Here is a 23,779-nt window from a genome sequence, read left to right as displayed (position 1 = left end):
CTTTAGCTGCAAATGACCTGTAAAAGAAATAGCAAAACATTAATTTTCTTAGATAAATGAGCTAGACTCTTGAATGCTCTTCAAAATTAATTTGCAGGAGGTTAATATTAGGGCTTAATATGTACTTCTGAAGCTGCACATGGATCCTGCTAATTGCTTTTCCTGTTTAAACCGAAAAGGCCTTTCCTTGCCACGGAGCCACAGCAAAAAAATGTAAAAGAAAAATCTCTGCAAAATGACCAACTTAGTAGCACTGGTAGAAGAGGGGGATAACACTGAGTTATTTGTAGCTGAGGCATAGGTGTGTTCATGGGAAAGCACTGACGGTTTTGCTACTAGAAGCTAACAGAAATGTGCAGCCAAGGCCTGGGTGTGTGGTGGTGCTGTGCCCCCGGGATGTCTGGAACACATTTCCTTGGCATCTGCCTTCCCTCGCCGTGCCGTGGGGAGGCAACAGCCAAGGTCCAGCCCTGCAGACCAGGGGCCTGGCACACGGAGCCGGACACAAAGCCGCTGAGGGAAAGCAGGAGGGTTTTCTGCCTTCAGCTCTGCCATGAGACAGCCCTCTGAAATCACAAAACACCTGTGCTCTGACACCTGCCCATCTCTGTCAGCCCCGGGAATAAGCAAACGAGATTTGCTCCCGCATAAAGCAAGGGCACAGGCCACCCTGTGAAAAAAAGTAGACTGCTGTAAATATGGAATAAAACGTCACCTGATGTGGCACGGAAGGCACTCAGCTTTGTTAAATGAGTAAATTGACCTGAAACTGAGGGGGGAAAAATCTCAGTGACAAAAGGCAGCTGTAGCTGCCCCAGCTCCCAGTTTCCTCTCCCAGCCAGAGGCTGCCCGTGGGCAGAGCAGAGGCAGCAGCTGGGGGACGCAGGGCGCACAGACTTTGGCCTCATACAAAAGTGAAGAAAGGTGAAGAGCGGGATCAAATGTCTGATAGGTCTGAGGCACGTCAGGGTCCTGCATGGAGGGGATGGGATTTAACTCCTGCCTTTTCCCACATCCTGCAGCCCAGGAAAGCCCTCCCGGACTCGCTCTGCAGATCACTCCTGCACTTAAGGGCGCTCCCATCCCGGCAGTTACTGGATGAGGACTCGGTGATAAAAATCAGCGTAAGTTTTTCATTTCTCAAGATCTTCAAATGCAGCCTGACAACTTTGCAGGACGCAATTGAAGGAACCCATGCTCCGTGATGAACCACACACATTTATTATCCCAGATCACAGAGCTGCACGGCCCCTTCGCTTCCCAGCAGCCAGGAGGTTCGGCAGGCGGGGTGCTGCTGGGCCTGGGAAGGGGCTCTCCAAACAGAGGCAACACAATTGTGCTGTGGCAGCTGTAACAAAACCACGGCTCAAAGCATTCACATCACCTCACATCCCAGGTTAACGAGAGAAGGTCAGTGCGTGAGAATCGAGGTCTTCCACCCCCAGTCCTGATGCAGCGCACGAGGGGTCCCTGTGGGGCTGCTGGGGAGGTGCGGTGGGGCAGCAGAGCCTCACTCACCTGGCTTCATGTGCCCAGGGGCTGTCGGGTCTGGTGGGCACACACCAGGGAGGCAGAATCCAGTGCCCAGGCAGCTCCCGGGCCCCGCAGGCTGTGCCGTGTCACGTCCACGCACCGGCAGGAGTGGATTTTTCTCCAGAGCAGTTCTAGGTTTAGCGTTCTCCGGGCAGCTAACCACGGCTTTGCTTTGCTCCTGCTGCTGGCTTCAGAAGCACGGCTTAGTCCAGCAGAGCAGCCAGCTGTTAGGTTTGCAACAAGGCTGCCCAGCCCTACAGGAGCCTTCTGAAGACTTCAGGCTCGTCCCTGCAGCTCCAAGCACACTTCCTAGTGACAAGTTTAGGACAACTACCTCCCTGCACACCCCATTTTCTGAGACAACCACATCAGACTTGTGTCATATCAGCGCTCAAAACACAGACGCCCAGCAAGAGCCGGGTTAGCAGCTTGTTTGCGAAAAAGTTGTGGTTTGTTTTTTCTTCTTGTAAAACTTGTCTTAAATTTAAAGTGCAACTATATAACTTGCTTTGGTCCCTTCTGCTCCATCGGATTTCCTATCACTAATAAATTAAAATACTTCCACACTTCTACTATTTACTGCTGTTGCTGAATTTTGCCCTTTTGTTTTTAATTCCCTAAGTCAGTCTTACAGAAATTTAGCTCTGGAATACACAGTGTTTTCATCTTCCTTAGCTTTTCAAAATAGCTCTTTGAAAAAGTACGTATACAAAAATATGTATTAGCTATGAAATAGAAAAAATACATTTGGCTTCCAAGTGTGTGGTTTTGTTTTACCTACAAACACAGCTGGGATGCAAGATCTCATTTTCCTCCTAGCCGAAGCCGAACTGAGCGTGGCTCATGAACTGACTTCGTGTCCATACAGCCACCACAGATCAAAAATACAGGATTCTTGGATCAAGTTACTGCCTTTTTTGCTGTGGTTCTTACAAAATAGGTTTGGAAGGGATGTTAGCTTTACCGCAGTACCCTTTGTACTAGAATCTCATGGTCAACAAAAACATGGGTGCTTTACTTCCGAGCACACAGTTTCAGCCAGGTAACACCCCGCGGCTGTGCAGCCCCAAGAATTTTGACTCTGTTCCTCTTGTTGCAGTGCCCCAAGTCCTTCCTAGTGAACAGTCATTCCTTCAGGGCATCTTTGATGTGCTGAGGCACTGCTCAGCACAGGCCTCTGCCCTCACAGCCCTTCTTACATCTCTTTGATGCTGCTGCTGAACGTTTTTCATTTTACTGTAAAAGAGACAACAGAAAAACAGCCCCAAGTTTGCCTCCACTGGTCACAGCCTCCCTTTCAACCACTGAAAGGCAGGATTCTGACTGCTTTCATGTGGATCATCTGTGTACCCACAGGCTCAATTAAATGCAGGTGCTAGCAAAGCAATAAATTAATCAGGATTTTGGAGAAAACAAACAAAAAAAGCCACTGGTACTTGTACAGTATCCGAGTTTGTACACATCCGAGCTTCTCCGCCCCAGACAAAACGTAGGCACCTTCTGTTTCTACACGCTCTTTAATCTATGCATGAGGCCACTCCTTTGTCTCGCCCTGGGACTCCCCAACAAAACCTAGAGCAAGAGCGAGCTCTTTCAGTGCTGTTGGCCAACACGTCAAATAGAGATTTTTTTCCTCCTGAACGAAGAGTAACGTGCGCATGGCTCTGTACCGCCAACAGAGGAGCTGTGCCCGCCGCTGTGGAAATGAAGGTGTTTGGCAGTGACAAACTGCAAGGAGCCTACTGGTGCAGAATGGGGTGCAAGCCATAAGAAGGCTGTACGGCGTCATTCAGTAAATGAATGAAACCGGAGCTGTGGTTATTCAGGGGACATTGCTTGAACCCTTCTCAGTTACTCAGTAGGGTTTGGGAATCTCCACACCCAGCTCCTCTGCCTCTCCCAGCTGGAGGGAGGCTCCTGCCACACGCTGAGGCCTCCCAGACGGGGCTGCTGAGCTCTGCCCGCATGCGAGCAGCACTAGGGACGGCTCCCGAGGGCTGGCAAAGCTGCCCACGGTCCTGTCCTGGCACAGCCTGCAGCACGGAGCGTGGGGGCCGAGCGCTGTGGGTCGCAGCCGGTCCTCACCTCGACGCCTGTGGCACAAAGTCCAGTTGTAAGGGCAGTTCCGCACCGGAGTGCTCGGATGTGCACGTAACAGGAATAAACTGTTTGGCACCAGAGGCTAATTGCATATATTTATATATCAAATATATAAAGGAAGGCCCCTCATGTGAAAATTAGGTCAATCAGGTCAAGAAACAGAATTTCTTCCTGCTGAAATCCTGGGACTCAAATGCAGGATTAGTCACACAACTTCCAACCAGCAGAGCTCCTGAAAGGAGTCAGGAGAGGGAAAATAGGGGAACATATCAACACCTAACGAGCCACGGTGAGTACCAAGTTAAGGTGTGATGACTTAAGAGTTGTTCTCTGTGGCGTCTTGCACCTTGGCAGCAGGCATCTGGAACTGCGGCATGTAGGGCACAATGGCTTTATACTTAAAGCTACTTTGGATAAACGCGTTTACACTCGGAGGCGTGTTCCGAAGGAACCCCACGTCTCTGAGCAGATCAGCTGCGTGGAACTGGCACATCACTCCGGAACTCTCCGTTAAAAAAATGTCATTCTCTCTTTTTTCAAGTGATGCTATCCCTAGGTAATAGAGGCTTCGCTCAGGACTGCCTCCATCTGTGAAGGTGTCATCCTGATCTGAAGGCTCTGAAAACCCCTCGGAAGAAATCAGGGAAAGGGAAAGAGTCTTGCTGGGCTGACTGCCAGGCAGATCAGGCAGCAGGAGAAAAGCCTGGTTTCCCACCTCCCAGGAGCTACTTGAGAAAGGACCTGCAACTAAGGAGTCTTCGGCTAAGAAGCAGCTCTCAAAACAACTCCTGAGATTCTTCTTCTCTTCATAAAGCCCACGGGATCTGGAGTCGCTGATAATAGTAGCATATTTTATGTCGGACTGCCTTGTAATTTCTCCGGTGATTTGGTCATTGTGAAAGCTCTCAGAGAAGCTGCTGCTAGTGAAATGGCTGCTAGAACAAGCAGAGTCGTGTTCAGAGTCTTGAATTTTTGTAAACATTGAATTAATCACTAAAAAATCATGCGTATCTTCTTGTTTCAATGCTTTGGTAACACTGATGTCTTCCAGCACTATTTCTGGTTCCAGAAGAAGAGGCTCAAATGACATTGCTTCGGGGTGCTTGATAAAAAGGTGCTCAAAAGTTTCAGGCTAGAAGAAAAGACAGATTTTAATGCTCATCTACTATTTAATAGCTTTATTTCAGTAGGAAGTTACTGATCTTAAGAATCACAGACAAAACCTCCATAGTTTCAGTAAGGGCAGGTAATTGAAAATCCTCTAAAATCCATCTCCCCTTTTCTTTATATCTCCGTGTTGGTGAAGACTGAGGGGAAAGACAAAGCGAGAACCTCTTTGTGTGGCAAGTGCTGCCAAGCAAGCGTGTTGTGAAGCGCTCAGTACTCCGGCCAAGACAGCGTAGGGGTTAAGCTGGAATAGAAGCAGCCGAGTGGGCCCAAACGTTTTGACGTTAACCAACGTGCACATATTGTTAAAAACGCACGCGAGTGCTTGGCAAGACAAAGATCTTATACCCTTAGATTTTCTTGCCTTTTATTTAGGTTGTATAAACAAATTGTCTTAAATCATATCCATGCCAACTAAAATAACTTCTAATAGGATTATAGTCTTTGGGGTCAAATTCAGTCTTTCTGTAGCGTTTTTAGAGCATTCCCACCTAAATAACAGCTGTATGCCTGAACTGCACGAAGAGAAACACACTTTGTTTTGGAGAAATGTGTGCTTTGCTACTACCTACCATATATACGTGTAAAATATACACCAGCATGAACTGAACAGAACAGGAACTCCTAGCTACAAAGGAAAATTCACTTGAAAAAAAAAAAAACACACATAGATTTCCTAAGGAATTCAAGACAAAACAAATAGATAAAAACAGATTTTGTGTATATTAGCAAACCATATTTTACAGCAGGAAAGCTGCCAAAACAACTAGGAACGTGTCAAAATACTTGGGCTGGTACACAATTATAGAAGGGTGTACTAACTTCCACAGCTCAGCTGCTGCTTCAGCCCAGCTACCAGCAGTGACAATGCCCTCGTGTGGCAAAGCCTGTGAGCAGGTTTCTACCCGCTCTGGTACTTGCCCCCACCAGCCCATCACCTTCCCACAGCGGCATCTCTCCCAGGCTTCAGATCATGTCAGGAAGCACACAGAAAATTGGCCAGCTATTGAAAGCAGCTGTGGAGTGCTACGATGCTGCGCGTATCAAGCTGTAATAACCCTGACTTACATTGCCCAGTGGCAGCTACCTGCCCCTCACCGGCTTGCTAGGGACTCGCAGAGGCACTGCTGTGTCCAGCAGACAAGTGGTCTGGGCAGGGGACATCGCCCCAGCGGCATTTTCCAACAGGAGACAGAGGCCAGCCGGCAGCTTTGGAACAACCTGACCACCACACGGCCCTCCTGCCACCAGCAGCTGGTCTGTCCTGAGCAGGGACACTTTATATTCCTTTCAAAATCTGCTTCCTTCTTCACCCCCGCCTCCAGTATCTGTTCTTATAAACTCATATAGGCGCCCCAGAAACAATCAATAATAGTGCCTGCAGAGATTAAATCCGTCGCATTCAAAGACAGGTAGGCTGTTTGGCAAAAGCCTCCATCTGCCAGCTCAGATGTCACTTAATAAAGCAACTTAGATCAAATACAATGTACAATCCAACATCCTGAAAAAAAAAAATGTAAAACTACAGCACATCAATAATTAAATTGGGTGAACAGCGCTGGATTTCCACAGTGTATACACTTATGGTATAATCTGAGCACAAACTGTCCAACAACAGGCAGAGTCGTTCTATAAAACTCAGGACGAAAATCACAGTCCCAGGTCACCAGTTCCCAAACTCTGCTGACCGGATGAAACGGGATCCAAACAGAGAAGGAATTTCAAGCAATGCTGTGCTTTCCCTCCTGGTCAGTCTAGGCTTTACCTTGCATTTGTCACAGCCTTGTCAGGAGCTCTCATACACATCAGACTATCTCTGTACGCCGTTATCACGCCTGAGACAGGTTCAAGTCGAAAATATTTTGTGCTCTAGTTGCTAAACACAGATACGGCAAAATATGCTGTTGGCCTAATTCCATCAAGACCAGATTGTGACTGTGCAGGCTTTTAGCTTTACATGTTGCAAGTAACCCCATGGGTTTAGTAGGGTAATTTAGATATGCATCATTCTTTGAAGGATTTACATGAATTTTCTTGGAAAGCATGCATACTCGTGCTTTAGTAATCTACAACAGCAGGCCCTAAAACTTTGTTTCTTTTAAAGTAAAAGGAATTTTCATGGTTCTGACATGACATAAAGGCTCACAAGACTGAATCTCGATGCAAGATTTGCCTGTTTTAAATTGTGATTTAAATCTCTTGCTCCTGTAAGCGATACAATCCCGATAAAGGAATACTCTAGCAATGCAGTCCAGGAGTACCATGGAGCAATACGCTGCACTGAATATACGAAGTAATGATCAGATGTTGACGGAAGGTTTTAATATGGCTATGTACCAAGACAAAATGTGTTCCACAGCAGATGCCTCCAGAAAGACATCAGAACTTTCCAGTAGTGGTATCCAGGCTGTTTGTGTAATCAGTGGTTATTACACTGAGGGACAAATACCATACCGGTCCTGTGCGCTGCTCTCGCTAGTGGAAATCGCATGCATACATACAAACGCAGAATTTGACCCTAAACACACGGCTTTGAAGAATGTGTTTCAACCCTGGACATCGTGAAACTAGCGTGAGATGATCATGCTCAGCTGGGGACAGGCACTAAGCCTTCAGTGCAATTAACGTTAAGCAGTATTTTCCAGTAAGATTAGTTCAACGTAGCAGAGGCATGCTTTCTGCTACATAACGAGCTGTCAAAAATCATGTCAAACTTCAATTTCTTTCATACTTGCATGTATAATTTCTTCCCAATTAATTATGGAACAAGGCGTATGAATACGGAGCAGTAACACCAGCGTGTCAGTGTGGGCATGACTTTCCCCTCCTAGTTAAAAACATCATCAACTTTGATACACTTATTTTGGCTCTAGCAGTTGGTGAGGAGAATCATTTGCACGGTGGATTTGACACGTTGGAAATTTCATGCACCTTTGCAATCTGGAATAATAGGGATTGTCTCGAGCTCCTGTCGCTACAGATGAAAAGATTAAACAGACAAATACAGGTGTGCTGGTGCAACTGACACTCCTGCAGCTCACAGCTATTTGTTCAAAGAGCTCAGCCCCTCCCGGGATGCAGCCATGGAAGCAGACACGTCAGCCCGGTCTCGGATTTGACAAACTGCACGATAACAGCACACTTCACTTTCTAGACTGAGCCAAGAGGCTCTGCTACCGCCAGCCACTGTGACTGCTGCCGCAAGGCTGGAGGACGCACTGTCAGACCACGACTGCATCTTCCCCAACACAGCTGTAACATCAGAGATTACTCAGGCATCTGCACAGATGTGGCTGCATGTTTAAATGATAATGAACAGAGAAGCCATATAAACAGCATGCATATTGGAATTTCCAGGAAAAAAATCAAGCAAGGCACAAGGCACAGTTTCTGCATTCTCTGAGTTGCTGCTGCAGCCAGGTATATATAAAATTTCTGAAGACCTTAACAGGAGAACCCTGTACTTGTGCAAATACAGGATCCGATCACCTTGATGTGCCTGCAGTCAGTAGAAACTCCCAAGGTAGTTCTCGACTAGAACAAACAAATATTTGATTAGAAAAAAAATAAAAATAAAAAAATCTTTAACGTGACGCCAATAGCTAGGCAGATCTTACTTTCAGCTGTATAATTCCCAAACCTGTCTGATATCTCTGCTTCCACGGCTGCATCCTGGGAAAGGCTGGGCTCTTTCAACTCCTTTTGAAGGCCAGGGCTTGAAAGCATCGAGCCTGTTGCTAGTCACAGCCTTAGTCAGCAGGGCACTAAAAACACTAAATCTAAAGTGTTTCTGCCTGCGCAAGTGACCAACCATCTTTTGATCTGTAACATGGCACATACTCCTAATTTTTGCAAGGGTATTTTAGATTTTTGACAAAGCTACTTGCAGGATTCATTATATTTAAGCAAATCAGCATTGTATTGTATCTGTTTCCTGTCTTCTGAATATAAATAGAAAAATCTTCTAAAAATTCTGCATAGGAAGCCTGGGAGCTGGCCCAATGGTTCAGCAGGCAGTGACCATGATTAGACTTCAAAGAATGTCCATTCTCTGTTTAAATGAAATGAAATAAAATAAAAGATGAGAAAAGAAACCTTCACTGGGAATGCAAATTAAATACCTGAAAAAAAATCTTCTGCCACGAGGTGCTCTTTCTTCTAGTAATAACAGGCCTGAATTTAGATTCTTTCAGCAATTACCCATTGTCAACCTGTAAGACCCTGAGAAACTTCGTTTTCTGCTGCAAACTGGCTAAGCCCATGTGAAGGCTCTTACCTGCCACAGCCCATCACATCACAGCTCAATTCATGTGCTGAATGGAAAGGGAGTTTACCCTTTCCAAAAAATATGGCCATTGATGCAAATGTGGCATTCAGTGAGATAAATGAGCATTACGCCTACGGGGCACACTCTCATTCTACGACTGATCTGCTAATAGCCCTGAAATTTAAACACCCCTGCATTCAAGAGAGATGCTGGTCTCTGGTCCTAGCCCATTTCTACAGCTGAAAGATCTGCTGTATTACTAACTTCAGAGGCTCCAGGTAGCTTCATTCAAGTAATTCAGGTAGGTTTTGGTCTACCCAATACAGAGAGTTCAGTACTGAGCAAAGAGCAGTTGACCCACAGGGTTGGGGAAGAAGCATTCCCAGGGAAATGCATACCTTCTGAAAATTAACTCCTTGTGCCCAGGAGCAATTCTTGGGGTTTGGAACATCTTCCCAAAACAGTCTCTTCATTCTGAAATATTAGGTAAATTCTGGAGTTGGTACTGCTCTCATAAGTTCTGTAATTTTGCTATGTCATAAAAGGAATATGTGTGATTTTATTTATCCAGAACACTGTGACAATGAAACAATCATTCAGATATTCTAGACGGTCAAAATTCAATAGAAAAATAACAAAGTGAGATACCATATGGCAGTTTTGTAAGTCATGAAATGTACAGGCAGTCTTTGCTGAGTAAGACCCCAACCCACATTCCACAGAACTCAGATGGATTTTTTTTTTTTTAATTGGCTTTATTTGCGATGACAAATCTGGGACACACAGTGCTTCAAAGCACTTGACACTCATTAGCTCGTCCACAAAACACTGCTAAAATAAGCAGTGTGTGGTACAGGCTGAAGTGGTATTTCTCAGTGAAAAAGAACAACACTGATCATCACCTTACTACGAGGACACCTGTCCTGAAAGGTCTGGCTTTTACAAGGTAACAAGCCTGTGCGCTCGAGACATTTAAAGTTTTGGTGCTATATTCCGGAGTCCACTGCCTTTGAGTACATCTCAAAAAGTACAAATGATAAAAATAATTCCTAGCTTTCCCCAGAAAGACACTGGCCACCAGTTCAGCAGACAGACAGCTAAGCTGCATCCCCTTCTAAAGGCCTTCTGTGACTTTTATATAAAAATGAACTTACCTTTGCTGTGAAATCAGCAGCGCTCCAAGCAACAAAACCAAGGTTGAAGCAACTATTGGCAGAACCATATAGAGGCTAGCATTATTCTGGTTTTCATATCCTTCTGGAACTAAAAGGGATGCAGAAAATGCAGGAGAAATAATGTGTCTGAAAAGTTTGTAAACAGGAAATAACAAACACTTACATAAACAACAGCTTGTGTATCCCCCCCGGGCCCCCCCCCCCCCAAAAAAAAGACCAAGTTTTATTGCAGATCAATGAACTTTTACCTTGAGAACAAACAGACAAAAAGGAAGGAATTATTTTAAATACTGAGGTGACTCCTCCATCGCTGGGGGGGGGTCCCCACTGCTCCCTCATTATTGGGAAATGAAAGCAGAGCACATAAAATAAGAGAATGGCCCATAATTGGAGAACGAAGAATCACAGAGACCTAGGATCTCAGCTGTCAAGTTAGGTTGATGGGAATTCTGTTGCCTCCCTCACTCAATTAACTTCACACAGTTTTCAAATTAAAGCAACTGAAATCTCGAGCAATTTATAAATGTATTAAAATTACCTTATTACTGACTTTCTTCTGATAAGCTACAGACTTCTTCCACACTTAAAATTAACTTTTACTATCAGGCTCCTATTTCATAAACAACATGGAGAAAGATGCCTTAAGTCACCTTTGGTAAATCGATCTGTCGCTCTGGATTTGCCAACTCCTCCAGCAAACACAGGGTACAGGCTGAAGTGGTACTTCTCAATAAGAATAAAGTGATCTGGAAAGAAGAAGTCAGCCTTTTGAATCAAAATTATTATCCTGCTATTAAACAATGACCTCCAGAGAGGCTCTGGTCACATATCAGAGTTCAGACCAGCCCAGAGGGGGCATAACAAAAGCCATCTTTTATAGATATGCACTTTAATATCAAAAGATTAAAACTAATAATCTTTACTGTATAATCTAGCATTATTTTTTTTCAATGGAATTAGCACCTTTTTGCAACTACCATAAAATTTTCTGAGATTAAAGCCAATAATGCAGATGGAATTAACACATATTAACTTACATAATTAGCTGGTATGGTCAGTATTTCAGAACTAATTTTATCGTATTGCCAAAAAATGAACACACAACTGAGCTTCATTCTTTGTCAACCTGGATTGTGAATGCAACAGTCAGTCCCTTACAGTCAGTCCACCAACGATAATTAAAGATTGTTCTACTGTTCCTTACCATAAGAAGAAATATAAATCAGAAACAGAGATGGGGGGAAGGAATTTGAGAGCTCAGAAAAATGCTGCATTTTTCTAGTCAATAACAACATAATGCATTACATTTTCAAGTAAACACTCACCATAAATATAGTATTTGCTAGTATTCGGATGAACTCGCACCCATTTCATCTCCTCTTCTTTGTTAAGGTTTTTCCATTCAATAACAAAAGACGTTATCACATATGTGTGAGGTGAAAGCGTCCAAGTCAAAATCACACAAGTGCTGTTCACTGGGTAAGCAATGAGTGACTGCACAGCATTCACTGACAAAACAAGGACAAAAGAGTGAATTACGTGAACTCTGACAGAGGTGAGATGAGAGCTGGCTTATCAGGAGAGGTATATACTGTAAAATGCCTGACAGTTTTGGAGCTTCATTATTTACTTCTTTATTTTTTGTTTGTTTAGTGGTTTTGTTTGTTTGTTTTTATCTTTATATAGTAAAGCTTGATCCTTAGTTCACGTAAGCAAACTTAATTCTCTGTAAACCACGCTTCGCTGGCTTAAACCAACTAATCCCCAACACTAAAGAGAAGAAGTTTCTTACCAGACATTAATCAAATAGCCTGGTTCTCACATGTACCTCCTTAATTATCAGTCCTTAGCTAAGAATTTATCAACAAATGGGCTGTCAACATTTAGCTAGTAAAACACACAGTGGGAGCCTGTAAGCTAAATCCCAATAAATCTCTCTAAGTAACATACCAGATCACAATCCAGGCAGACAAATGCTTCCCCTTACATCTGCTACCAACTACAGGGTTTCCAGAACATCCTTATGCACAGTACCAGAAAGATTTTTACCTATAAAAATGCTTCTAAAATTGCATTACAGCTGTAAAGTTCCATGAATAGACTGCAGTAACGTTTCCCACATTATACATTTGCATATGAATGTTACGCAGTTGAAACTGTCAGAACCGATAGCCTTTATTTTATTAATAAAGCCGAATGCAGCTGAACCGATGAAAAGGCTGCTCAGGGAGAAAAGCCAAACCTCTGAGAACTATGCGCTCTGGCACCCTGTCAGGTGAGCAGCCAGAGAAATTAGACCACATTTCATTTTGGAAACAACAAAACATTCCCTAGCAGGAATGCTGGGTGTTCCCAAGACAAAGAAGATGAAGGATCAGTTTTACAGTATGATTGCATTTTTATTTGATCAATTACTTTAGATTCTGTTAGTGAAGGACAACTGTTAAGGACATTTTTTTTCCCAATCTAAAGTTCATCACAATTTTCATGTGATAGCAATTTCAGTTTTCAAATAGCTCTGCAGGTGAGATGCAGAATCTGATTCCCATAATGCAGATGAACATACTGTTTTTTTTCTTTTAAAAAAGGGATTTTTATTACAACAAAAGCTTTGCCCAAAAGCATCACAAGGATTCCTAACATATTCCACATCACAAAATGGTAACTAACTGGTGTTCTTACCTGTGCTCAATTGCTGTGATAGAGTTAAATTAAAATTAATTGAAGAAACTCCAATTGAATTCATGGCTAAAACCGTAATGGTATGTGTGTGTTCAGTCCATGGAAATAAACAGGTAGTGCCTTTATCGACATATTCTGACCACGTGGTGTTTTCTGATGTCTGATGCTTTATAATGTATCGGCTCACACTGCACAATGAGTGATTCTTCATCAGTGGCTGCAGCAAACATTGGCATTAATTAATTTCCCAGTCTTTGATTTCAAAAGGAAACATTATGTGGGCAGAAGGTGTTGGTTTTAAAGAGTTTTAAGAAAACATGAGCCAAGAAAGGTATTTTATAGACCGTCTACTTTTAGCAAAGACACTGTAGTCCATTTAAAGACTTAATTTCTTCTCTATCTGAAAGCTGGCACCCTTACTTTCTATCTTTCCATTGAAGGTGAGGGGGAGGCGGGGGGAATACAGGGAAATATAAACTTTCAGACTCCTATAACAGTTCACAATTTTATGTTAGCATTTTCCAGGACTGAAAAAAACAGATGACTGTTTGCACATCTAACATGACTGTGAAGACAAACAGCAGTGGTCAGTCACTGATGTACTTTTTCCCCTCTATCCTGCGTTAACCTTTTAACACAGCGTTGCCCAGTTTACATGCCACTGCAGAGGTGTTTGCACAGGCAGCTGTCTAGGACTCAGTGGCACATTCTGCTCAGAGAACTTGGTTAGCAGAACTTGGCAGCTGAAGCCTGCAAGCATGCTGCATACCAAGTCCTGTAAACAGTGACCACCCTAGATTGCCTCTCAGGGCAGGGAAGCATGTGCTTATCATTTTAGTAATTCTACCAATGTTTTCAGGTCATGCATTTTTCAAAGTGAAAGACCAAAATCTAAGTGTTCTCACCTTCCACAGGAGTGTAACATTTTTCTGCCTCCTTGCTGGATCTTCAACAACAACTCTCCAAAACTCAGGGCCATGTAAGGGAGCTGCAAGATGACGGTTTTGAAATGACAGTGTCACATCTACGTCTGAAACTGGACCGAGCATCAGAGCATGCTCTGAAAGCACACGTACCTTTGATATCCCTCACAACTGCATAAGCTGATCTGCTCCAGTTGCTCCAGTAACCTAAACCATCCAGTGCTCTGCAGCGGACCTGAACAACATACTCAACACAGAGTTTCTGAACCTTTATCGTAGCTGATCTTGTTGGCAAATTTGAAGCTTCATACAGCTGTAACAGAAGTCAAAATACTCAGAGTAAGAAGAAAAGGTTGTTTAGCAATTTGTTACAATTAAAACTCCTAAAAATAAATCAAGTGGCCTTCTCAGTCACATCCTTTGCTAGATAATGTATGTGCTTAGAAAAGTGATTCATTGCATACAACAAACTTCGTAAATCCTAGCTGACACACTAAATGACGCTGCAACAATTCACACTTCAATGCAGATTTTTAAAAAACAGTACCTCCCATGTTAGTTCTTCCCTGTTCTCAGCATACCGAATCTGAAATTTAAGGTCATCATTTGTAAACACAGGGTTTGTCCAGCTCACATTCAGCAGCCCATCATTTCTGGTGATTTCTGCTTTAATGTCAGAGGGAGGAAGTGGCTTCACTAGAAAATTGAAAGAGAAAAAAAGACTAATATCTGCACTGACATTTCTCATTAAATCAAGTCATTGTGGTCTACCTTCTTCCTTCCCAAGGGTGGCAGGTAACATCATGGCCTCTGCTACTCCACGTAAAGTTGAGTTATAAAGCAAACACAACAATTTATCCTTATCTGATACTAACGGCAGAAGATGTAGCCTGGCACTAACAGGGTGCCCCAGTGTACAAAGCAGAAGCATATGTGGCCCAAAAAAGGCAGATCTTATAAAGGACACGGGAAGTGCAGGCTTATACAAGCAGTAATGGAGATTTTACGTGACGGTTTTATTTTACAGAAAATTTCATCAAAATTGAGCTTCTCCAACAAACGGGATGGGAAGGTCAGAAAGCCCCAGTTTGTTAACAAAGCAAATTTAGAATAAATTTGTTTTGACCAGTGAGCTGGTGAGGGAGTAAGAAAACAACAAAAGCTTTAAATAAGCTTTAAATCCTGGGCAAGGCCAGAATGCATAGGTTTTGTTTTACAATACAGAGCATCCTTCATCCAAGGTAGGCCAGTTCCATTCATTGCTTTTTCCTTGAAGGGATGACTGGAATAACCCAGCCTCCTGAAGGTCTGTGGGCTGGTGCAGCTGAAAGCCAACGCCTGCTAGCGCTCCTCACTGTGCAGCATCATGTGAAGACATTACCTCTTCCCAAAAGAAGAGAGCCAACCAACCTCTTACACCCTGCAGAGCACAGAAATCCCTGACACAGACTAACAGTACAGCTGCCATGCAGGCAAGTGCCAGGTTTTTTGGCAAATTTTCTAAGCAGTAAAAGTGCAGGATGTCCCCCACCAACCCTTACACCACTTTTATTTCTGAAGCTCAAGGCTGCCAAACAATCCTCTTTGAACTAGACCGAAGTAACCTTGAAAACCACAAGGCCACTAAAATAGTAATAATCAAATGCTAAATCCCATACCCCACTCAGCTATAACGCATTAAACTTCTCATTTCCTTCCTATAGATTATTTTTTTGCTTACTCTATTTAAAATTTGAAATGAAAAGCATGGTTTGGTTTAATTTATGTTACGTGCACGCTTCTCCCTTCCTGCCCCCCAAGTAGATATCTATCATTTTGCTTTATTTCATGTAGCAGTTCTGTGGTCTACCTAAAAGACAGAAGGAACTTATCTATTGCAAACACTAATTCTGGGTGGAAAACTGCTATTTCCTCTTTGTGGATGGATGTAGAACATTTTTTTTTTTTTTTTTCAGAAGTCACACAAAGCCAAAGCTGCAGTGTGTTCTCTCTGCATATGTTCACATTTGTGTCCAAAGCAATACACAGTCCAACAAATGCTGTGACTCATGGACCAGACACCAAGACTTGCTTTGCACATTTTGCAGTGTTTGAAAACACACAAACACTGTTTCTGCCTCTAGCTTTCACACACATTTAAGTGCTCTGTGTGTTGCAAAATAAACTTTGCAGATGCATGCAAGAACGTAAACAGTTCCTGTGAGTTTAAACAGGAATGAGCAGGCACGTCAGTAATTCACATGTAGCACTGCACTGCATCACAGCACGGCCTCCAGAGAATCACAGTAGGGCCGAGGCTTTGCACCTCCCTTCACTTATTTACAGATATTGAGATCCCCCCGAGCTTCCTCTTTTCCAGGCTGAGCAGTCTCAGCCCTCTTGGGCTCTCCTCATAGGGGAAAACCTTAACCAGCTGAAGAGCAGAAAAGTTAGCTAATCAAGAATCTTAAAAATGAGACTGATTTTTAAAATACTCTTTTTCTGTAGATGCCCTTGCAAAACACTTGAGGACAAACATGCAAAACTGAATGTTTCATTTTATAGGTACTAGCTGCAGCTACAGTCTGCTCCTGTGCCAAGCAAAATCTATGGAAATAACATTTAATCCAATGTTTTTTAGATGACGACACTGGAACTCCTATGTTTTTATGTTCTTTCCACAATGTAATGCATTTAAAATGCTATGAAGTACTTTATCTATACCATATAAGGTAGGAAATCCAAGGTCACAAGCAAAGAAAGACGTGCAGAAATCTCAACCTACCCACATCTGCTGGAACGACGCAAGTTGGTGAGGACTCAAGCGTTCCTAGCGAGTGCTTAAACTCTATCCACATGGTATACCCAGATAAAAGAAAAATAGGCTGAAATATGCACTCAAAGGAATGATTCCTCTGTAAAAGGCATTCTTTCACCTCTGATTCTGGAGGGATACTTGGAAAGTTAGGACAATAAATTTTGCTCCTTAAAAAGAAAAAAACATGAAGTTAATACACTGCAACAACAAGCTGCTCATTACATCAGTAAAACAGAACTCAGAAGACAATTAATACAGAGGGTGTCACTGGAAACGTGTGATTTTTTTTGATGATAAGCTCAAGATCTGTCCAAACTAAGTCTGTACTGAATGGATAAATAACACTGTGGTGTTAATCAAGCTCTGGCTCTTAGCCTGAAAAAAACAGCAGGATGTGGAAGGCTCTCCCCAGTGCAGAATCTTCTGATGACGCTAACAATGTGAAGAAAGAGGGACAAAAAGGAAGGTACAGGCATCTCCAACTCATGCATCATGTTAGTTGAGTGTTTTTTCTTATCAGGGCAGACCTCCAGCCAGGAATTGTGCCTTTCCAAACACCACCTGATGTCCAGGGCAAAGTGGCCCAAACAGATCTGCAAAGTGAAGTCTCCAGGAGACTGAAATCCCATATGAGTATCAATGCCAGAGGGTGGTATTAAAATCCCACATGTGGCCACAGAAGAGGAGAACTGGGCTCTGGACAAAATGGCAGTGACACCTTATGTGAGGTGGGAATGCAAGTTTTCAAATTTCTCCTAAGCTTGGGCACAGCTCAGACTTGTGGTGAGAGCGGCCAGATCGGGTATTAGCTATTCAGCCGGACCACAAAAGTTAAGACTTAGCTGAATCCTTCCTCTTTCTGTCAACATAGCTAATACTGATTAAACAGTCGTCTGGTGCTTTGAAGGTTTCGTTTAGCATTCTGTTTTTCTAGGATGATCATTTCTGCGCTGTTAGTGTTGGCAGCACTGACTGTAGAGGAAGATGTAGTAACAAGCCAACAAAAACAAAACACCAGCATGCAAAGCTAGCACACCACATTATTACAGAGCATGGGGTTTCATCTGTAAAATGTAATCACATCAGTAAGAGGAATAGCTGTGTGCTCTTGGAAAATCTGATGTGTCTGATGTCGATGCAAAGCATTTAATTTCTAACCTTCATCCCAAGGACTTGCCTATGTCTAACCAAACACTCACAACTCCAGTATATTTATCCTTGCCTTCTATAATCAAGCTTGGACATTTTTTTTTTTTAAATAACCATTTTAGCAGGTTTCAGGCTAGTAAATGTTCGTTTTGTATTTTTGTTCACAATATACAATAGAATGCAAATGATGATGCTGTTTTCATAGCTATGAACCTTTATAAGTCTTATCCTGAAACATTTTAGTAGTCATTACATTAATGTGGGTTCCCCATGAACTTTGATTAGTTATTTATTTGATCTTTCAGACCTTAGTATTAAAAAAGCAGAACCACACACAAACAAAACTTAGAAAAACCCCAAAGAACCAAAACAAAGCAACCCAACTTCCAGCAAGGAAGGAAATATCATATTAAATACTAGCATTTGGCAAGCATTTTCAGTTGTATTACTGTTCAGAGTTTCACCAGGCATGAACACTGCAGCAAATGTACAAGTTACCATGTAGCATTCAATAAAAAACCAAACCACCTTTTTTAGCTAAACCTGAACATTGAAGAAGTGGGAATAAAAGACATGGCAAGAGCAGCACAGTGTTTATTTCAGGCTCCCTGCCCAGCAGTACACTCATTACATTCATATTTGTGAAGACAGTCAAAACAAAACCTACCTTACTAGTCAGTTAGTCACTAATCCTGCCCTAAAAGTCTCCACATGAAATCTCAACCATTCCAGTTATTGCTTTAGTCCACAAAATCCCGAGAAATATTCATCCTGGTATGATAATATTTCAGAAATTAAATCCACCTTCATTAGCAAAGACAGGCCAGCTTTCCAAAGGATTAGGCTCTGAGGGCTGGTTTAAGCTTATTTTGGCAAAACTTTTGCATAACTAGTCCAGCAGAGAGTCCAGTAAAACAAAAGATTATTCGTCAGGACGGGCTGTCTGTCTATCTTGTTTGTATAAATATTAGCATGGTTTTAGGAAAACTCTCAAACTCAATGTATTAGTAACTCAAAGGGATTCCTTTTACGGTAAAACAATACTGTCACGGGCACTAATTGTATGAATGAAGATGAGGATGATTATACCACTGATTTAATAATCAGATTTGTCTTTTTTAAACTTTTTTTTTTTTTTTTCCTGCAACCCACCCCGGTTTTGAAAGTGGCTTGAAAGAAAAATAAAAGCTTAAAAAGCACATCGGTTCAGTTGCATTCAGGCCTCCTGTCACAACGGGTTTAATATTTGTGTTCTACTTTTAAACTGTATTTACAGAACTGGCTTCTGAATTGCACCTACAAGTTTCATAAATGCTAAAAAAAACAAACAGGTAAATAAAATCCACATTACATGCTCAGATATCTACAGTCCCTGTTCAGCACGTGTGTTTGATACCTCTGGAGTCCCAGCTGAGGAAAATCCAGCTTACAGAAACTGTGCACATTTCATAATTACAGCTATTCAGAATTCTTTGCTGTTAAAGTATTTCCAGGGTAGCACTTTCCAAACAAAGAGTGCATTTAAAACTATACACACCTGTAGTATCTTAACTGCAAGGAACTCCCCACGAGCAAAGTGTTTGGGTTTGTGGACCATCTGCAAGTCATTTTAGTTAAGTACCCATCAGTTTCACATTTGATATTGATATTCACATCTAATTAAAAACACATTAAATGTTTATTAATAAAGATATAATTCTTTATACATAAAACACGCATTACAAGACATAACCACTTCATAAAACCTAAGTAGAGTTTAAGACTGAAATATTCTAACCTTACTATTAAAATGCACCAAAATTATAATTTAAAATCATCTGGAATCTTACCTACTACATATAATTCAGCGTATCTATGATGACATTCCCTATTTTGATGACAACAGTACAATGCGTTATAGAAGAAATTTCCTCTAGGTTTTGTTGCTTTCAAGTTGAAAAGCGTAACTTTGCTTACGCGATCATTCACAAGCGTATACTGACTTTCTGGGATTTCTTCTGCTAAGTTCAGCCACCAAACAATCCTCCTTGACAATACGTTCTTGTTTTTGTTTTTATAGATGCAATGAAATGAAACATTAGAACCAACACTGGTCAGTATCTTAGAAGGGAAGTACAAGACTTCAGCTACAAGGAAAGAAAAAAGTCAATTGAGATTAGAATCAGAACAACGACAACAAATGTGAATAGAAAATTTTTATTATCCAGTTGTATTTCTAAATCACCTGCTTCTTCCAGCTTAATTATTATTAACCATTACAGGGCAGAGGAGCAGAAATAGGCCGTTGACTGTCTCATTCTATAACTGATGTCTGTAAATTCTGATAAAAATAATCTTTAATATCCCTAGGCAAACAGGAATTAGATGAGCAGAAAATCACTGGGGAGTAGAGTGAAAAACAATGCACAGCAGCATAAGTGAAACAGAGTCATATAGGCTCCTGTAAATTACATCTTGGGAAACTAGATCAACACTGCTGCTTCATACTCAGCCCACTTTTTTGTCAGGCATCAGGTCCAACCAAATGAGTGTGTTTATCCACTTTTGAAAAATCATCTTATCTGAATGCTGCAAGAAGTACTTGGAGCCTAGAAAGGGTTCGCTTCCGTAGTACAACTCACCAGTACGCATACCACAAATGTTAAAATTGTCCTCAGGTAGAAGTGCAAGCAGATCCAATTGAGTGAAGAGCAGTGTTTAGGCTTGAAAAAAAAAAAAAAATCTACCTATCAGAACCCTGAAAGGATGTCAAAGGCATATGCTAGCTGAACCATGACCGTAATACTGAACATAGGCTGTGAGAGATTTACTATTCAGAAGCACCGAAAAATCAAGCTTTCCAATAGTTAGTAATCCTGCTCCTAATAAAGTCAGCAGGAGATTAATCTCTAAAAAATTGCTTTACAATCTGAACAACGTCGTTGATGCCAAATGTTAGCAGTGATTCAATAAGCAATTCACCTAGGCATAAAGACATTGATTTTGCAAAGCACATACACATGCATAAGCTCAGCCTCCATCAGTCAAGTACTCAGGGAAACTGCATATGTTATACACTGGCTGAAAATGAACAGCTTGTCAAAGAGACCCAAAGCCAGCATCAAACTCCTTAACTGGCCAGCTTTGCTTTTTGTCGTTCAGAACCACCTCAGGTATTTTTAGAATTTTTCCAAAATACAGGCCCTCTTAGCAGAAGACCTAAAATACTGTCATTGTCGGAGACTCTTATTAAACATAAATCAGAACATGAAACTAGTCAGCTGTACAAACATGTAACTGCTTGATTTCAGCATATACTCTTCTGGCAGTAACGTGCACACCTGAATTCAAGGCAGCATTCCTGTTAACAACCACCAGCTGTGCTGCACTCTCCACTGTTCTTCTGCTGGCTCACCCCAACATTGGCCATTGGGGAAATATATCAATTTGAGCCTCCTGCAGTGAAGAAATTACTCTCTCTACGCTGAATTAGGCTTATCACAAAGGGGTTATTTTGCTGATGAGATGTATGTTTAATACAACTGCATAACCCATAACAGGATTACAAAAAATAAATATATCTAACAATATCTACCTCTTTTACGTACATATTTGTTTCTCAACACACTCAAAAACCTCTTCTGAAGATAAGAGTGTAAGTGTACATGAGAGAAAACATTATTTTGCCTGCAGCTACCAGTTGTACAGGTATGCATCTAGGTAAAGTGCTACCATTGTCATGTAACAGTTCAGAGGATACCTGTGACAACACAGACCAAAACATTTCCAGTTAATCATAAGCAGAGCATGAAAAAATACAATTAAAAAAATTCTGACATCTTTAGGCTGACCCAAAACAGGTCAATCTGCTAAGTGAATCAGCATCACAACAACTTACCAAAGATTTGACAAACACAATTCTTTCCCCTCCCATATATTCTGACTATATAAAGAGTGGAAGTTAAACACTGCTGTCTTTTGAAATGGAAAAGCCCTTAGAAAAAGAGCTTCTGGGTCTGAACAGGTGCTTGGTGAGCAAGTAATAGGGCACACACGGAGGTGTTGTGAAGCTGACTGTGCAGTCTCCATGCGTTAATCATTTCATGCAAATTTTATGCAAAGCAAAGAGTAGGAGCTCAGGTAAAGTTATGTCAGAAGAGAAGCAGCAGGTTAAAAAGCTCCCACAGTTTTCAGCCCAAATCATGCCCACAGTGTAGTGTACCTCCCTGGACACATGTTTACACATAGCGATTCCACAAAAACTGGAAAATCTCTTGCATTCTAAAAGACTACTTATCAGAGTAGCTGCACATGACCTACCTCCCAATTTCAGATTATACGGTGTGCTCCAGTCACTCCAGAACCCTGGACCATAACGATTCTTGCACCGCACTTGAGCGAAACAGGAGGAATCAAGCAGCGAATTGTCTATGGCCAGTGAGGTGTTTAAAGCAACTTGAACCACCTAGTGGATTATCAGAAGCCATTACTATCACATAACGATTTAGAGAAAAGAAAGGGAAAGGCAGAGGGACAGAGCTGAGCTGACTCACCTGCCAGCCATTTTGCCCTGTGTTTCCAGAGATGTTCACTTCGTACTGGAGGGGATATGGCATCAGCACGGGGTCAGACCAGCAGATCTTCACTTCACCTTCCTCTGTCATTTCTAGATGCAGGTTCAGAGGAGGTTCAGGCTTTACTGTGGACAAATTAATTGACGAGTTTACAACTAACCTCGCTGCCTGTGACTGCTGGCTGTAATGACTTAGCCAATTCTGAAATTTCTTTCATGCCTTTTCTTTAAGTTCAGTTTTCAAGAATTGCTCTACAGACAATGTATGACAGAGCAATGTCACGTAATATTACTGGGAAAGTGTACTCCTACAGCTGCCCTGGGGCTCACTGGAGTAAGAGCCTGCACCTAGCAATACTGGGCTAGATATGAAGTGGCCATTCTTTGATTTCTTTGCTCAAGTCACCTCATTCAGGTGGTATTACTGGAATCTCACTCAGTTTACCAAACAACTGTTATTATTTCAGTACAAATTCAGTTTTCTAAATCATAACTTTTTTATTACTTATCCAAATCCTCTATACCATCTCAATGCAATTAACTTGCTAAAGACCAGCAGAAATGACTGATGTGGGTGGAGGCCCATAGCTTTCAAAACAAAAAAGGCATAACTTTTACATCAGACTTTTGTGCATCTTACAATATAAATAATTACATTTTCTCATTCTGCTGCCACCTGTTCTACTGATATATTACAAAAGTATTCATATTTTTACTTTCCAACCAATTTTTAACTCAGCGAAATCTTGGCACAGAGCATACTAATATTATGCATTTTTCAAATATACTTCACTAAGCAGAACAATTTAATAACGTCATTTTTAAACACCAGCAGGCCTGACTCTGAATTTTCAATTTTTTCCTGTGGCATTACTTAAAAACACCATGATATATATGCAACCTCTCACCTTCAAAACTATCCCACCCAGAGACTGTCAGCTTGCTCTGTCTGCAAAGCACATCAGTTAGAAAGAAGTTTATAAAAATTCTACTTTTTCCCCCACAGCTGACAGTGCCTACCTTTTTGAACTTTGCCAAGATCTGTAATAACTGTGCATACTGGATAGCAACATATATCAAATTCATTACGTCAGTAGGGTTTTCACTTGATTAAATATTAGAGGACTGTTTCCAACTTGGAAAATGCTGGAATTGTACATGTAAGGAAGAAAGCATCAGAACAACAGAGCTCCTTGAGAGAAGAGAGTCTCAACTGCAAAGTAAGATCAGGAACATTTTTTTTTCTTCGCTTTTTAATGCAAGTCCTCAGCAACACAGCAAGTTAACCTCCACCACTGCCCCAAACTCAGGCACAAATAGACCCCAATTAGAAATAAAAGCTCAAGCATGTTGAAGGTTGTCTTTACTGAGTATGGTTTTGTACTAGAGCTTCAATGTGAGTTAGACAGCTAAGAAAGGCACCATCCTGAACAA

The 23,779-nt window shown here is 41.8% G+C and overlaps 1 protein-coding gene across 5 annotated transcripts in view; it reads right to left on the bottom strand.

The window, feature by feature from the left end:
* Positions 1–3,566: 3,566 nt before the first annotated feature.
* LEPR (leptin receptor) overlaps positions 3,567–23,779 on the bottom strand; it is a 33,309-nt gene continuing 13,096 nt past the window's right edge. For all 5 annotated transcript variants that reach the window (XM_035333592.1, XM_035333593.1, XM_035333595.1 and 2 more), the window contains 14 exons: positions 22,326–22,471; positions 22,093–22,237; positions 19,623–19,919; positions 19,331–19,448; positions 16,612–16,811; positions 14,395–14,543; positions 14,001–14,160; positions 13,830–13,912; positions 12,925–13,141; positions 11,568–11,750; positions 10,893–10,988; positions 10,222–10,330; positions 9,466–9,541; positions 3,567–4,765 (listed from right to left, as the gene is read on the bottom strand). In XM_035333592.1, the coding sequence (XP_035189483.1) occupies positions 3,950–4,765; positions 9,466–9,541; positions 10,222–10,330; positions 10,893–10,988; positions 11,568–11,750; positions 12,925–13,141; positions 13,830–13,912; positions 14,001–14,160; positions 14,395–14,543; positions 16,612–16,811; positions 19,331–19,448; positions 19,623–19,919; positions 22,093–22,237; positions 22,326–22,471 (2,795 nt within the window). In that variant the 3' untranslated portion in view covers positions 3,567–3,949. The remainder of the gene's footprint in view (positions 4,766–9,465; positions 9,542–10,221; positions 10,331–10,892; positions 10,989–11,567; positions 11,751–12,924; positions 13,142–13,829; positions 13,913–14,000; positions 14,161–14,394; positions 14,544–16,611; positions 16,812–19,330; positions 19,449–19,622; positions 19,920–22,092; positions 22,238–22,325; positions 22,472–23,779) is intronic.

The sequence above is a fragment of the Oxyura jamaicensis genome, chromosome 8 (genome assembly GCF_011077185.1).
Source record: "Oxyura jamaicensis isolate SHBP4307 breed ruddy duck chromosome 8, BPBGC_Ojam_1.0, whole genome shotgun sequence".
NCBI classification, from domain to species: Eukaryota; Metazoa; Chordata; class Aves; order Anseriformes; family Anatidae; genus Oxyura; species Oxyura jamaicensis.
This window is presented reverse-complemented; position numbering and strand designations above follow the sequence as displayed.